This window comes from Jaculus jaculus, chromosome 2 (genome assembly GCF_020740685.1).
Source record: "Jaculus jaculus isolate mJacJac1 chromosome 2, mJacJac1.mat.Y.cur, whole genome shotgun sequence".
In the NCBI taxonomy this organism is placed as follows: Eukaryota; Metazoa; Chordata; class Mammalia; order Rodentia; family Dipodidae; genus Jaculus; species Jaculus jaculus.
Genome location: NC_059103.1, coordinates 109,443,317 through 109,460,972, shown reverse-complemented (window position 1 = coordinate 109,460,972; position 17,656 = coordinate 109,443,317). Strand labels below are relative to the sequence as shown.

At 36.2% G+C, this 17,656-nt stretch overlaps 1 protein-coding gene across 3 annotated transcripts in view; it reads right to left on the bottom strand.

Moving 5' to 3' along the window:
• Positions 1 to 17,656, bottom strand: part of Unc5c (unc-5 netrin receptor C) — a 380,036-nt gene that overhangs the window by 155,635 nt on the left and 206,745 nt on the right. For all 3 annotated transcript variants that reach the window (XM_004661628.2, XM_004661629.2, XM_045144365.1), the window contains exon 2: positions 683 to 904. In XM_004661628.2, the coding sequence (XP_004661685.1) occupies positions 683 to 904 (222 nt within the window). The remainder of the gene's footprint in view (positions 1 to 682; positions 905 to 17,656) is intronic.

The window sequence follows — 17,656 nt, the reverse complement described above, 5'->3', positions numbered from 1 at the left end:
TATTAATCAATTTAAAGAAACTTATAAAATCTGATAATATGAACATACATAATATAATCTTTGTGAATTGATTTACTTAGAATTTGCAAATCTTGAGATAAAAAATTGTCTACAGTCCCCCAAAAAACATAGAAGGTAAACACAAGTATAGTGGTATACATTTATAATTCCTACACTTTGGAGGTGGAGGCAAGAGAATGAAGAGTTTCAGATCACTCTTAGCTACATAGCAAGTCAAAGGCCATCCTGGGATACATGAGACCATGACTCACGGAACCACATATAGTGTAAACATTTGTCTGTGATGTTAAAAAGTGCAATTTATTCTTAGTTAAACATACTCCCAAGATTTAAGGATATTTATATTTGACTATCATTCAAGTGAAACATGAGGAAATCATTCACTCAGTCACTTAACCCTTAATTTACCTATTTATTTCACATTATCTTACTAAATGTGAATCATGTTTGAATTTCATGTAGTAAAATCAGAATCAATTTTTTTCCATTATTTTTCACTTTGTAATGCACAGAATGTGTTCACTAAATGGTAATCACACTGTATCAAAGTGTTTTTTTTTTTCAAAATTCATAACTCCATTTCTTCTGTTGCTAACTGGAATGAGGGTGTCACAACACAGGCATGTGCTAAGTCAATCCAGAACTGCCATCCAACACTCACCAGAAGTTTCATCTACTCTTTCATCTACTATGTGGTCCTTCTGATGAACCCACTCACTGTTGCACTTGAAATAGATCTGAGTGGCAGGGCTGGCTTTACAGTACAGGTTCACGGGCTTGTTCTTCACAATGTAAGCTTCTTCAGGCTCAATGAGAAAGTGTGGTAATGGCTCTGGGGGGTCAGATGGAAATGTTTCTGGAAGTTCATGGAAAAAATCATCATCTGGTAAACAAAAAAAGAGAGGAAAATTGTCAGAATATAACAACTTGCATTTTACTTGCTATTTATTTTTAAAGAGTGACTTATATACAAACAAATGAAGTGCTATGAATGCCTGCTCTGTGCAAAGCAGTGTTGGGACTATTGACGTGCTGATCACTAGGTAATGTAGATTATTGTTCTTCACATAAGATCAAACTCAAACTTGGGGTGAAGAGGTAGCATCGAAAATACAGGTATAAAATAGCAAAACTGGGATATCAGTTCAGGTTTGTCCCTCCCCCAAGGAGTGATATTCTCAATATTCTGTGAACCTCTCAGTAGACAGTGTTACTATTGAGAGCTGAAACAAAGAACAAAACCTCTTTTAGAAAATTTTGTTTGATAAGCATAATACTCACAAAAAAAGCTTTAAATTCTTTATAAGGAGGTACGTAGAAACACTACAAATATTAATTACTGCTCTCTAGGTTCAGATTAAAATTAATCGCTATTCTCAAGAGATGACATGTTGTGTGAAATATTCACTCTTAACTAGCCCAAAATACATTTTTTTATAATTATTTGCATAGTGGAAACATAGATGATAGTATCAAGTAAATTATAGAGCCATAGTCAAACCTGGAGTACAGAAATTCTACCTAGTCTTATTTTGAAATATACTTCAGCTAGTATATAGTGTTACAGCAAATCTGTTCTTATGGGAACACTACTGAGCTTTTTCATAGAAAACAGTCTTAGTGTTTATAGTTCTAAACATCATCAAACATATACATCCCACCTCACCTTGATGTTCCAAAATAATTTAACAAACACAGTCTAAACCCATGGAAGATACTTGGACACCAATTCTACATAATTTCAAGATTTAAACATAGAATGAATTTTTTAAATTTTAATAAAAATGGACTAGATGCACAAGGTGGCTCATGAATGTGGAGTTTGTTTGCAATGGCTAGAGGCCCTGGGGTACCCATTCTCTCTCTCTCTGCCTCTTTCTCTCTCTCTCACTCTCTCTCTCTCTCTTTCTCTCTCTCTCTCTCTCTCTCTCACTCTCACTCTCTCTTTCTCAAGTAAGTAAATAAAATAAAATAAATATATAAAAGGGCTAGAGAGATAGATGGATCATTAAGTAAGAAAGAATAGGAACCCAAGGATGCCTTAGAGACTTCTTAGTTTGGTTCCCAAGTCCCACACAAATAACTGGGCATGGTTATGTTGGTCTGTAGCCTCAATCCTGTAGTGAAGCAGAGGACCATAGAAACCTGCAGCCTCTGGATCAGAAAGAGACTCTGGCTCAAATAAGAATGGGTTGAAGAGGAATGGAGCAGAACAATGGACATTCTGCTCTGGCCACACTGCAGGTCAGCCCATAGCATGTGAGTGTGTGTGGCATTCAAGAGCATGTACATGTGTATAACCCTCTCACACACACAAGCAAAAAAAAGAAAAAGAAAAAAAAAAGAAAAATACTGTCAAAAGATCAAACCTTATCTTCCTATGATGGACAGAGAAGAGCTATAATTAGTTCTGTAAATATGCTAATACATAGAACTAAACCTTCAGGTCAAAGTGACAAGTCCTTAAGTACTGATACGTAATAATAGAGAGGAAATGGTGTGTTACTTAGACTGGCTGCTCAGTCTCATCACAATACACATTCAGTCATTGCCCATTTGGGGAGCTAGCCAATGGTGAAGTGGACATCTGTCCACTAAGAAATCTGGACTGTGACTTTTTTTCAATCTAGGTCATGGGATAGCTTTCAAATTGTAATGACATTCAGTTGTTGCCAATCTGTTTTGAAGTAAAAATTGGCTTCACTTGCATCACAAACAAAACTAGCTTCTGGACATCATGTAGATGATGCTTGCTGTGCTGAGATTTCTTCCTTACTTCATCTCCTTAATTTGATTTCTTCTAACAAGGCATAATTTCAAGTTTTCCCATTGTTGAACAAGGACCCAAACTGTAAGCTTGCTAAAGAATAAACTTGTTTTAATCAATTTCAGCTCCTTTAGTCAATATGCAGGAACACTTAAGATTGTCTAAATAAACAAAGTTCAGAAAGGCAAAGGATGAAGAACTGGCTATGGACAGACTCATTTCCACAGAAAGGATGCCTTGGCTGCCTCATCCAATCTTACTTTTCTCTTACAAGGAACCTGCATGTTTATGTGAGGATGGACTGTGCTGACAATCAACAAAGCTGTACAAAACACAGAATTTAAATTCTACAAAAACCCTGGCTACTGTTTCATTATTATTTATAAAGGCAAATGAGATGCTAAACTAGAATTTAGTTTTCTGTTGGATTCTGCTTATATACACAAAACATGTGGATGTACCTTAAACTACATATTTATTTAAGCATGCAGAGAGCAAAAATCTTTAAGCTACAATTTAAGTGAAACTTATTCTTCTAAAGGAAATGCTTATAAAGTAATATGAGATTCTACACTATTTCATTAACCAGTCACAGAGTATAAGTATTTAATATTTTTACATTCCACAGAAAGACTTGCTAAAGTTGCAAAACATTGGCTATTCTGTCTTACCAAAGTATGCTTATATTTAGTCTGATTATTTTATTGTGAACTACTGAGAAGACTAATACTAGAAAAATATCATGTTTATTTTCATGTTTAAAGAAACTCAGTAAAATTTCAGGGTGAAAAATAATAATTTCATAAAGCATTTAGAAAACTAATTTTGCTTTTCAACAATTTTACGTTCTAACCTAAGATTGTAACAAATAATGAGAAATAAGCCCATGTCTTGGTTTGAGGTTTCACATAGTTTTCCAAGTTGCTTGTTAACACTTCAAATTAAATTCATTAAAGCATCATGTTTACCAGTAGAAATATTTTCTTCATGTCATAAATAATGTGTTTTTAAACATGCAATCTAGTTTCTGTAAAACTCATTGCTGACTGTTCCTTCAAAAATTTGTCTTAATAAGCACCAGCATATTGGTTTCTTAATATTTCTTATATGCATGTTATAAATTCCAGACTATGTCCTACATGAAGTCCATTGTGGAATATTACTTGTAGTATTCAATTAACATGTTATAAATGACAGACAAAGAACCTGTAGTTAGGTGATATCTATTTTGAGATTAAATATGACAAAATATAAATTGTTTAGTGGGTTCATAGGCTGTTGCCAAATTACATTTCTTCACTTTCAGCATATTCCTTACATAGTCTACTCAGCCACAGAAGTTTATTCACAAAACAACTTATCCACATTCCAATTAAGCATGCTGAGAAGATACATTTTCATTCTTGATCTGGATGAAAATGTCAAAACCCAGAATTAATATCTAGGTATATCTTTTTATAAAATTTTATCTTGAGATGTCTTTCTTTTACCTCCACCCAAATAGTGAAGAACAACCTGCCAGTACTTGACTATCCAGGGTGGCAACATATATGTGCATTTAATGCAGAGAAAATCTTTGGCTTCCAATGCCATAGAATCAACACAAACTTGTAGCTTCTCAACACCATAAATTTGCTTCTTACAAACATGGATGAAGAAGTCTCTTTTTAAGTTTTTTCCAATCATTATATGGCTATGGTTATGTGTATAAAATAGAAAACCACTTGAATGTAAGAATTTGTATTGTTTTCATTTCCTTAACCCCATCATAGTACCAGACATACACTAGGAGGTTAGTAACAATCACAGAAATGTATGAATAATATTCCAATGGCAACTTTGATGATTTATTTCTACAAGGGATTTTAGAATTTATAGTGCTCCAAATTAGTTTACAAATATGTGATATCATAATTACAGTTACATTCACAAAGACTAACTTATTGTGTAGCTCAGTGCAGAATGAAAGCCATGGACCATGGTTAACTAGTGTGGGCAAAAGCTATACCCTGAAGCCATAGATTGTTGAAGGTAAAACACAGTGCCAGAGAAGGATAGTCCTCACTCCAGTGTGGTGTTGGTCATAAAGGCTGAGAGGCTCTCAAATCAGGATATTGCCAATGCTCTTGGGTTTTTGTTACCCACCATAATTGCATACTGAGACCCTAGTGCTGAAGAAACCGTGTGCTATTTTCTTGACACTAAGAAACCAAACTGAAAATGAAATGAAAGTTCCTCCTGCTGACTAGCTCACATAGTGCTGGAAAGTGTTACTTAGGCTGCTAGTGGAGAGACGTCATCAACAGTCTTAATGAGCAGTGGATCCTGTAAGCTATGCAATCAACTAGCCAAGCAAGATGTGACCTCTAATGCAACAGTAACACATAAGTTACGGGAGCAACCCAGTGCCCTTTCATTGTATATGAGGTCTTCCCAGGGAGAGGGAATTCATGCCTGACACTGAACTCCATGTCTATAGGGAAGCTATCATTATTCTTAGGCTAAATGAATATGCTGAATCCATTAAATTGCCACATACACACACACACACACACACACACACACACACACACACACACGCACACACACACACACGCTTATTCCCATTGATTAATGCTGTTCTCACTTTGATTAGTGAACCTCTTTCTATAGATGGTGGTGGATATGAGGGAGACACCAAGACTCATTAAGATCCACAGAAGAAAATAAAGTGCAGTGCTTAGCACAGGATGAGTCATCTCTTCCACACCCACCAGGGCTTAGGGGACATTGAAAAGAAGATTGTGGAAAGAATAGTGGTGCTGCTCTCACTACTACAGAGAAGCTTCTCTACACAGATGGTAGTAGATACAGACAAAACTCAAATCTCATCAAAGCTGAAAATAAGAGGCTGCTGAGAGCTCAACACTAAATGCAATATCTTTATCATGCTCTCCCAAGCTCAGGGAATATTCTGGAAAAGGGGGCAGAAAGAATGTAAGAGCCACAGAGTAAGAATAAGTACTCTAGAATACTGTCTTCTGGACATGAGCTAACTGGTGCATTCATGACTCTACAGTGGTTATTATTTTCCCTCCAAGATCTGCACAATCCTAAAGCCATTAATATTTTGATATAGAGGATAGAGAAGGACAACAAGAATGAGACACCAAAACAGACGGACTACTTAGAAAGAGAATGTTGCCCAATATTGTAGGAGTGGAAGAAGGGGTCATAGGTGGATAATAGGAAGGGTATGCAATCAAATTACATTATGTTCATGCATTAAAGTTCTCAACAAAAATGTTCAAACATAATAAAAATTCTGAGATACTGTCATCAGAACATTAAATTACATCCTACTCCTTGTGACAAAGCCATCATGCTATTCAGATAGCCAAACCCATCTAAGTCTGCCAATAAACACAGCTTTTCACTCCGTAAAAAGTCCGAAGCATGAAATAGTATTATTCTTAGTGGAAACTCATGTTGACACTTATCTAGAATTTCCCAAGTTTTGGTGATGTAATAGGTACTTTCTAGGAAGAAGACATGGATGTTAAATGGATACTCAGGGGTTCCAAGCAAACCTTTAAGCAACTATACTTGCAACGGTGTGCAGCTGAAGATGTATAATGACTCTGCATGGCCTGGCACTGGGAAGAATACCAATGCCCATCCATAGGCATGATCCAGAACACACACATGCCTGCCATGCTGGGGCACTGTTTATCCGAGTCCCTCCAGAATGGTTAATGAGCCAATGATCAGAAACTTTAGGATTCTACCTTGAACTAGTAGAGTATTCCTGAGATTATGTCCTAGTATGCTGTTACCATTACTATACAAACTAAAGAGGCTTTTTATCTTATTAAGATCAAGAGCAAAATTGCATTTTTTTTTCCCAACAGGAAGGACAGTACTACATCCTTTTGCTACTTGATTTCTTAATATCAGTATCTGACAACATGCTGTTTTGGAACACAGTTCATAAACACAACCTCAGACTGAGAACTTAATTCTGACAACAGGATTCAATTATTCCAAATTATTATAAAAATGCATACCTCATCTTGATAGTGACTGAATTGCCCTAAATTGGGCATAATGACTTGAATGATGAAATTGCTAAGTAAGCTTTCTGCATGTAACTTGTTTAAATTAACAAAATGAAATCACTGTAAGGTGAAGTTAGTATAAACTTAAGGCTTCTAGTTTTAACTTATAACTTCTAGTTTTGATATAGATGTAACATTATGATTCACTTTACTACCTTCTAACATTGACTGAACTTCCTACTTTATCTAGTATTCAATGAAATTACAGCAGTCATGATACTCTTGCAATGGAATCAGTAAATCCCAGTATTTCCTTTTCTTTTATCTCATAGAGGCCTCTGCATTTTCATATAAGAGGAGAAAGCTTCACACCATGTATTATTTTTATAGACTTTCATTTCACCTAATTCTTGACAGGAAAACATTATGCTATGAACATCAATCGATGAAACTTTAGGTTGCTGCTTTTATTGCTATATATCAAGTCTTAGTTTTCATCAACTTAATACATAAGTTTCTATATTTCTGAATCATAAGATTTAAACTATTATTGCCTACATCATAAAATATAGGACCATTAGCTCTTTGTCTGAGACTTGAAGCATATTCTTCTGAAATGGAATTTACTTCCAAATGACTCAAGAGTAATTTAAAATGAATGACTGCAAAGCTAATTTTATCTGCATTTGGCTACTCATCCATCAGAGAGATAATTCATGATATATTACCAAAAAAAGCTGCTGGAATTAACTGTTTGAATGAGACTCCAGCTTAGTTGTAATATTTTGATTAAAATATCCTTCAAAAGACAAAGACTGTGGTGGTATATTTCAAGGGACATATTGCCAGATTCATCATTTAAATTCTAGTTGAATCAATAATGCTTTAAATTTATCACACATTTTGAAAGTACCAAATGTTTTCTAACTTCAAAAGAACTTTTTTTTTTTTTTGCTTTTAAAAAGTACTGGCCAAGTTATGGCCTTATATTAATGGTAGTGACATAAAGTTAGCATACTATTTGACATTCTGTTGCATCTGAAATAGAGAGGCCTCCTTGTGCCCAATTTAGCTTTCATAACCTTGAAAGAAAAATTTTAAAACACTTCCATTCTTTTCTTCATGTAACCTAATAGATAGAAGTTAAACAAGATGATAAGTTTTTACTTTCACTTAGCAGGTTAAGAAAGAATGATGAGCAAACGAGGAAGCAAGCATTCATATGCGATGGCTAGAGGGTAAATGGCTATTATAACAGAGTGAATGGACAATCTGTAAATAAAAGGTATCAAAATATATACATATATACATATACAAATATATTCACTACAGCACTATTTACTTTTTTTGCTGTTTATTCTTATTTATTTGAGTGCGACAGAGAGACAAAGAGGCAGAGGGGGGGGGGGAGAGACAGAGAGAGAGAGGAGACACAGAGAGAGAGAATGGACACATGCCAGGGCCTCCAGACACTGCAAACAAACTCCAGACGCGTGCGCCCCCTTGTGCATCTGGCTAACGTGGGTCCTGGGGAATCAAGCCTTGAACCGGTGTCCTTAGGCTTCATAGGCAAGCACTTAACTGCTAAGCCATCTCTCCAGCCTGCAGTACTATTTTGGAAACTAATATTCTTCAATAAAAAGCAGCTAAAATTATTTAAATGAGACTGAAGACAATTAACTTTCAACTGAAGAATTGCTCTGCAGTTATGAAATATCCAATGAAGGGCATACTGTTTGTGAATAAAGTGAGGGGAGAGATTTGTATGTGCTGAACTAGAGGGGCATTCAATATTTTCAAAATAAACAAGGAGAGGTTTGGAATAAATTTTTCATGTCATTTTTTAACAGGAAGAGACAGGAGATGTGTATGACCATGTGTGTTTAATATATGCACTGTGTGTGTGTGTTTGTATGTGTGTGTGTATAGGTGAGTGTCCTAACAGATCACAAGACACATAGGGTAATAAAGCACAATAGCTGGCTTCTAGGGACATGAGAGATCATTATGTCCGGGGAGACATATCCAGGACTTTTGGAGTAAGTGATGGTTTTGCAAATCCTACATTACACATGGTTTCTATGTGGGTTTGCTTTTTTCTTCTTTTCTGCTTTTATTCAAATTAAGAAAGAAATTGAATAATCTTCACTTAACTATTGCCTCAGCCTAGAAAAATAAATTCAACTTACAGATCAATAAGACTGACTGCATTAAAATCTGTTTACAGATTATGTTACTTGCATATATGCAATTTTTATTTAATTCTTTCTTGGTTTATTTTATTTTTCTTTTCTCCCTTACCCTAATTTTCTCATCTCCATGACCTCTGACATTGAACTACATAGATTACTAGTGTTTTAATCATTTGTTATTCAAGAAGCAATTTGTTAATTACTTTCTTTGGTAGGGTAATCCTTGCTGCTGTGGTCAGAGATATACTTTATCTGTTAAATAAATTTGTACTTATAAAAAATAAAATGAAAATGTATATTAAATTTATGAGTGTATGAAACATTTGTTGGTCATTATATAAATACCATATTGTCTAATCAATTTGTAATCCATTAATACTTTCACTTTTTTTTTTTTTGTTTGTTTGTTTTTTTGTTTTTCGAGGTAGGGTCTCACTCTGGCTCAGGCTGACCTGGAATTCACTATGTAGTCTCAGGGTGGCCTCAAACTCTCGGAGATCCTCCTACCTCTGCCTCCCGAGTGCTGGGATTAAAGGCGTGCGCCACCACGCCCAGCTACTTTCACTTTTAAGTGTCTAACTTCACTATCAGAAAGTATTGCAAATATGTTTAGCCTTACACAGCAAGTTATGAAAATTTCCTACCATTTTCTTACTTCCTACTAATGGTACTAGCTATAAATCCCATACTTGAGAATAGAAAAATTTACATTGTAGAGTATTATAAAAATGAAATAATTATTGACAGATAAGTTAGATATTTGCTTAGTGCTGACTTAGTTACTATTTTTTGAAGAGTGACTTATATTATAGAATTCTAGTAAATATTTTAACATTCATTATTATATTCATAGGATATAGGCAGATCTTCCTGGAAAACTGTGATGTTTGGTTTTGTGTGTCAGCCTCACTAGGTTCTTGGTTTCATGTATTCAACCAAATTGTAAGTCTGATGCTTCTGTGGAGATTTTTGTGGGTGTGGTTAAGTTCATAAATGACCTGAAGTAAGGACACTTAGATGGGGATAATCTGTGTGTACCTCCCGCAATCATTTGGGAGGCCTTGGAAGCAAAACGGAAGCTCCCCAGAGCCACCCTGACCTCAGTGTTGAGTGAATGGTGGAAGAGCAGCCTGGCCAGGCTCAACTCATCATGCTTTTCCACAACTTCACCCTGACACTTTTAGTGGCCTTTATTCTTCCTATACCAGAGAAAACACCGTTCCCCAAAGGCCCTTTTTTCAGATCTATGCTCCAGTTGCTTGTCCCATTATTCCTGCCCTTCTTTTTTACATTCATGCCAGACTAGATGATAAGTCCATACAGGGCTTCTCTTACTTCTGTACATAAGAGGTCTACTACAGGGCCTGGAATAGATTTTGAAGCCTTTTTCCCCCTTTTGAAATGTGCCATGTTGTTTCTAAAGAGGTCTTTTAGAATAACACAGATATTTACAGGAATTATTTCATTAATTGAATTCCCAAAGTTTAGAGAAATTATTGTAAAAAAAAAAAACTAGGAAAACAAAACAAAAAGAATATCTTTATTGTTTATATGTATTGTTCCACTACACACAATATATATATATCTTACATGCAAGTTTTAGTGCCATCAGTCATGAGTGCTATCTAGTTTGGGACTAAATGTATTCCTTCACCGACCAGTCACAGTTGGGTCTCAAATGATGCAAGTGGGAAATTACGCAACACATCCAACTACTTTATGTGTTCAATCCCTTGATCTAATTTGACACTGACTTCAGTTTTCCACTCTTCCCTCTGTAAACTTCCTAGTCTCTTTGGGCATGTACAATAGCCATATTTTGCTTCCTACCCTTTTCTGACCTTCCTCTTTCTTCCTGGCTGCTTGAATACAGTCAGATACTTCGCTAAGTTTCTCCTTTTTCCTGTCCCTCGGGCATCTTCTCACAGTAGTGGCTTCAATTATCAGATCATGTCACACACATAACCTTCCATTCCTTCCCTGCTCCTACTTAAAATCCTCCAATGCCTTTGCATTGACTGAAAGTGAAACAAGACACTTCCAGTGAGGCCAACAAGAACCTTCCTGATCTGATTGCTGACGCCTTCTATGTCTCATGTCTAAGCCACCTGTTTTTGCCAGCAGGCTGGAGACAGACAGCTTAGTATTTGAATCATTATCCACAGCACACTCTTTCCACCCTAAGGCACTGGCACCTGCCCTTCATATTTAGGAAGGATGTCCTCTTTCTAGCTTGTCCACTAATTGACAGGTCAAGTTACATCCTCAATTACAGAGATTCAAGTAAGTCCACTTGATCTTCAATCACTTCCTCCTTCAAATAAATTTCATTCATTTTTTTTTTCATCACGAGCTCAAGCTAGCTTCTAAACTGGTTATTTTTCCTCTTCCACATCACCTCCTACTTCCTTGGAATCAGACTTTGTCTATTTTGTTCAAGATTGTATCTTTGTCACCAGTACTTGACAGACTAATGTGTCCTCAAAACTAACCTTACTTTTTAACTCAGCTCCTCATTTCTAATTACAACACAATATTCATAGTCAAAATTAGGTCCTTATTTTTTTTACCCAAATCATTCTAAGAACTTTGATGCTGATTGGACTTGCTTTACACTTTCCTCTAGTGATACCATCTATACCTGAGGGAGGTAGCCTTTTATTGCTGTGAAAAATGCCTGAGTCGGAAAAAAAAAATGCTTGAGAGAAACAATTTAAAAGAAAGAAAGAAAGGTTTATTTTGGCATATGGTTTAAGATCATGTCATATATGTAACCTGGACCATAGTCACACTAGGGTCCATCACCGTAGATGAACAATACATTAGGCAGCACATCATATAAGAAGTCTGCTCTCACATGACCAGCCAGAAAGCAAATAGAGAGAGTGAACAATGAAACAGCTGGTGGCAAAACATAACCCTTACTATTCTTCCCACAATGACTGACTCCCTTCAACTATGCCCCACCTTCTAAGTTTCTACTAGTCCCAAATAGCTCAAATGATGATTCCAACTATGAGTTAATCTGTTGACAAAGTCAGGGTCCTCATGATTCAATCACTTCCCCACATCTCACCTCTAAATATTGCTGTACTAAGAACCAAGTCTCAGGGGAGCTTTTCAGAATTAAGTGATAACAGCAGCATACTTTAGGATTAGTATTAAATCCCTAAATGAAGCTGGAGTCACAATAAGCCCTCTAGGGTAGTTACAGTATAACACAGAACATGGCATCAAACTCTTTTCATTTCCAGTTTATTTACCACCATTCGCCATAGCCAAACTTGGTGATTCTGTATCCCATAACAAGCTTTTTTTTTTTCTCCAATGTCCACATATATACTCTGTAATAAGATGCCATTCTGATTAAACTCCTTTTAAATATATCTGTTTTATTTTTTTTTTTTTTTATTACAGACATACTTAGTATGGATATATCATATGTTAGTAACTTCCTTTCCCCCTTCCCTGTCCCTGTTGTGCTGGGCCCCTTCTCAGTTGGGCTTGCCAGTATTCCCCATTGGGCTGTGACTTATGCATTGTGGGAGTACCAGTCAGTTGTTGGGGGAGGGGAACGATGCCTCTGGGCATGATGTCCTAACTTGTGGCTCTTACAACCTTTCAGCCCCCTCTTCTGCAAAATTCCCTGAGACATGGTGGGTAAGTTTTAAGTCTACTTCAGTGATAAGGTCTTAGGAGCCCCTGGATCTCTGTTTTGGTAAGTGTTGAGTATCCTCAGCGTGTCTCCTATACCCTGACACTGCTTGTCAGCTTCACCATGGAAGGTGCCATATCATTCTACCCATACCTCTTGCTTGCAATTTGCCCTATATTTTATTTACAGTATTCATAATTACTAGGATACTTTATAAACAATTTAGTTCAGTATTATTTTCTTCATTAAAATTAAAATATTGAGATATTTTCAAAGGTAAAGTTCTATAATAATGTGCAAATGTGTGTGCAAATGTATGTGGATGACCATAGAGCATGTAAGACAGAAATATAAACCTGTTCCACATCATGTTTATACTTTGACTTCTGCTCAATGTAGTAAATTCTCTGCCTTCCTGGGTCCATTATTTTTATGCAAGTTGTTACTATCCTAAACATATTATGCATATCCTATGTTGTTTAGCATGAGGTACCATCTTCTGATGTGTAAGAGAAAACAATGCCATATACTTATGGTGTTGTTGATGTTTATATGACATTCAACTTTCTGCAGATGTTTTACATTAAAGGCAAATATCACCCCTGTTATTGTCCTGTATCTGTAACCATAGGTACAGCTCTGAATTTATGTATTCATTCTTTCCAAAATATGTGCTATAAATTCAAGGAAAGGATTAATTCTGTTTCCATGCAAGAATGTTCATCATGAACCAATGCTTTCAGTTTTGTCCTTTTCAATGGAACCACTGGCACTCTTCCCTGATGTACCTTGGGAAGGAGAAATACCTACCGTACTGAAGAAGGTGGAAAGGCTGTGGGGCACCTCCAGCAATCCATAGATTGGTTAATGCTTCACACTGTCAGCGCCCCTGCCACTGGAAATCACAATACTTGACACGGGGACACCAAATTTTTAAAGCGTCAAGCAGCCAACACTTCCTTCTCCACGTGAGGCCTCACTTCTCCTTGACACTTTGTTCCTACAACCCCTTTAGGCTCCGGGCCTTTACTCTCTCCCTTAACCTCCATGACTAATTAAATCTGGACAAGTCTTTGGTGAAAATAATTTCCTTCAAAGTTTTCCTTCAGTCCCCCCTGCAGGCATTCTGTGTCACTTCAGCCCAGCCTGCCATACATATCTTTACACGAAGTTGAAAGAGGCGAGCTATTTTTATAACATTAAAAAGAAACAAAACCCTTTGGAGACCTAAATCTGCCTGGATGCTTCAGATAACAGTCAGATTTTGAAATATGACAAGATCTCAGCAGTCATAAAATTGTTATTTCTAGAAGTTTTTAGAAAAACAAAAAGTCCCAAGGACTCTGGTCTTACTTCAAGAGAGTGAAAACTTGTTTAAAGATTTGCTATTGGGGTTAGTTTTATTTGGAGTCTAATTAAATTCTACATTAAATAGTGAAAAGAGACCAATCAGTACACTTGAGCTCATCTTCATTGTCTTTGTCTTTGAAATTAGAATTAAACATGTTCTATACTGTTATCTACTTAGACAAAGATAAAAATGAAGATTGAAGAACAAAAGGAATTAACTCTCAGAATATTTATTTTCTCTGCTGAGATAACATGAACATATGACCAGTTGCCAACTATGCTAAATCTACTTCCATGTTTTACAGGCTAATCTAAAATAGAGCTTTTATTCATTTAAAAATTCAAAGATCAGACATGGAACTTCTTTGGTCAAGGATGCTTTAGACAAAGCTTAAAACAAACCATGGAATGAGATCTAATTATGGGCTCCTCCATCACTTGCTTAAACCCAGAGAAGTGTTTGTTAGGCTTACTAACTGCTATCCATATTGTTTTCAGAAGAAGAGAAGGCAAGCTCTTTAGCAACTTTGTTTAGTTTTATTTGGTTTTGTTTCATTTAGATTGGTTGAGAAATGGTCTCACCATATAGCTCATTCTGGCCTAGCAATTCCCTCTGTGGCCTAAACTGTGCTCTGACTTATGCCTCAACTTCTTAAGCACTACATTACAGCCATGCACCATCACACCTGGCCACAAAAAAAGCTTTTTCTATATTGTTTAATAGTATTAAGTATTTAGTCCTCCACTATCTTCTGGGATACAACTTTTTTAAAGCTCTACATGTTTTCAATAGATTAACACTTGGGCTGTAAAAGGTTGTCTCTGTTTCTGAAGACTACTTATGTTTTCAATGTAAGAGCTAGGAAATGAATATATAGTTGTGCCTTTGTAAACTTGAGTGCTTTACATAGAAGGTTGCCTTCTACATCTTAAAATTTTCTTGAATTGTTATGCTTAAAATTATGAAAGACAACTACAAAAAATAACAAACATTTACAGAGCACAAAATGCCAGGAAAAGGAATAAGGGCTTCAGATACATTCCTTCACTTAATACACAATAGTACTATGATAATGTCATCTCCATTCTGAAAATCAAATACCTGGTGCAGAAATGTGAACTTGTTAAGGTAAACATAGCTAATATTTAGCAGAGATTTCCTGGGACTTCTACTCATTTCATAAACCTGGAGAAACATCTGATAGACCATTTCTGTGTGAAGTTTTCATAGAGGCAGCAACACTTTGTTACTAAGTTAGGCATCATAATAAATCTATCAATGCCATATATTCAACATGTTTTTATACAACACAATTATTTTTCTAAATATTTAAATTTTGTTCTGAGAAATGAACCCAGACCCTTATGGTGGCTAAATATGTCCTCTATCATTAAGGTCCATTCTAATCTTCTGTATATTATAATTCTGGGTCTCCTCAGCGATCATAATATTATGTTCTTATTGCACTTTCATTTGGATAACTTTCTAATTCAATGAGCGTACTTGTAAGCACTGCTTTTAATTGCCTGCCAAAGCTATTCTTTATGTTAAAAGAAGGCTTACTAAATCAAATTGTGTCTGCAGTGTAGAGAAGAAAATTAAAATATGGGTTAGAGAATATGCATTTCCAATCTGAAAGTCATTTACTTCTGTATAGAGTAAGGTACTAATTAGCTCAATAAAATGATCAGATAAGTGGTAATGAGCAGATAATTTACAAAATGTAAATAAAATGGTTCTAAGTTAAATAATGCATTTCAACTTTTGTGTTTGATTGACCACCTTTCATGGTTAGTCATGATGGCTCAACTTGCATTTTACCTACTTCTAATGAGTTTCTTCAGATCATCTACAATAGAAAACAATGAATATGACCTTGTGTAAACTGTAGTGGAGGAAGGTTATTTATGGGAAGACAGGGTCATGGGGGATACAGATCTGGCCTTTTGTGTTATGGGAAAGTTTCTTTCACAAGTATCCATTTTCTTTTCTGTTTTGTCAAATTTAAACAAGTAAAAAAGGAGTTGACCATCTTTGTGGGAAGGAGGCTAATAGAATTCCTGATAAGGAGGCAATCTTATCAGTGATGCTCTGATGTCTGGAAACTATAGGTCTTTGAGCATATGTAGTTATTTTCAGGAAAGCATATTCTTTGTGTCTTCCACTTCAGTAAACTGAAGGAATGAAAACACATTCTGCAAGTATGGTGAGTTCATTGACATTAGTAGCATATTATTTTCCCAAAGTTTGAGAGAGCAATGGATTGATTTCAGGGTTCACAGTGGGGCAGGAGAAAACGGCCTGGCTCACATGTCTGTCGGAAACAATATAAATTCATAGAGCTATTTCAAGGTCTCATGAAGATGTGATAAACTACAGGCTCTGGTTACACATTTCCTCCTGTGGGGACTATTTTATACACTCCTCTCAGATAAGTCAGCCTGATTTGTTGTTTTCATGCTCTGCTTTTCTTCAAATCTACTTAAATAACCAGGTTGATTTCAGGGCAAGTCTCTTAACTCCCTCTTCCTCTGTTTGGGATCCACTCAAGTTCTTGTGAAATCATTACCCTTTTCATACCTTCAAGATGGATTGCCACAAAAATGGAATTACAAAATAAATAACATTAAATAAAATGTGGTCTTTCCTCTATAAGGTACTGCTCTGTGCAGATGTGTGCATAGCATCTCACAGCAGTTATGAAAATGTCCCTTTATACAACATGGGATGCTGGCAGATCCAATGCTGTGATTTTCCAAAAACACACAGGCCCTCAGGCCAAAGTGCCACTTCACTGTCCCTTAAGAAAAAAAAAAAAAAAAAAAAAAAAGACACATCTGAATCAAAGCAAGCAACCTCTTTACAGTAATCAGGAGTACAGAGAAGCAAAGCACACATTGGAATTGGGTTGCTTCTCTTGAAATTACTGCCAGTCTTTCAGGGAGAACTCAAGAAAATCAAGCTCTCAGTTTTCATAAATTGGAAAATTCATGCTGAATATTACTGAACCAAAGATAAAATATATTCTAATGACCCTCAGTATCAGTTTATCTATTTTCTACTGCTTCTCAAGGGTTTTCTGAGGCCTCAGATACACATCTAAAGCAAAGATACAAACACTCTTATTACTGATCACCTGCCAGCTTGATCCTGCCCAGGAATGATCAGATAAAGGAAAATACCACTCTGGATTCAAACTCAGAGTTCTACTCCATGAAGACACGCGTTCTCTCTGGGCATTCTAACAGTGTAACCACCTGGTAAGGAAGGGATAACGGAAATGTGCCATGTTGCTTTACCTGCTATGTACTTCTTATCTGTGACAGAGCTGATTCTCTATAGTTTCAGACCCTGTGGCTGAAGTCCCCATCACGGCCCCTCAGCACCATAGCATTCCTATCCTCTGACCATAATTATTGGTTCAGGATGAGTATATGACCCAAGGCAATCCAGTTAAGATGAAATCTGGTATTTTGTTGCAATGTGAGAAAAACAGTGATTACTGAGATGACTGGCTGTTAGCAGACAGTGTGAGGGCCCTTCTTGATGTGAAGTGGATCAGCAAGTTTGCATAAGGATGGCAGGACAGAGAGAGATGCTGAAAAAGTGTTCAGATTGTTATTTGGATGATGA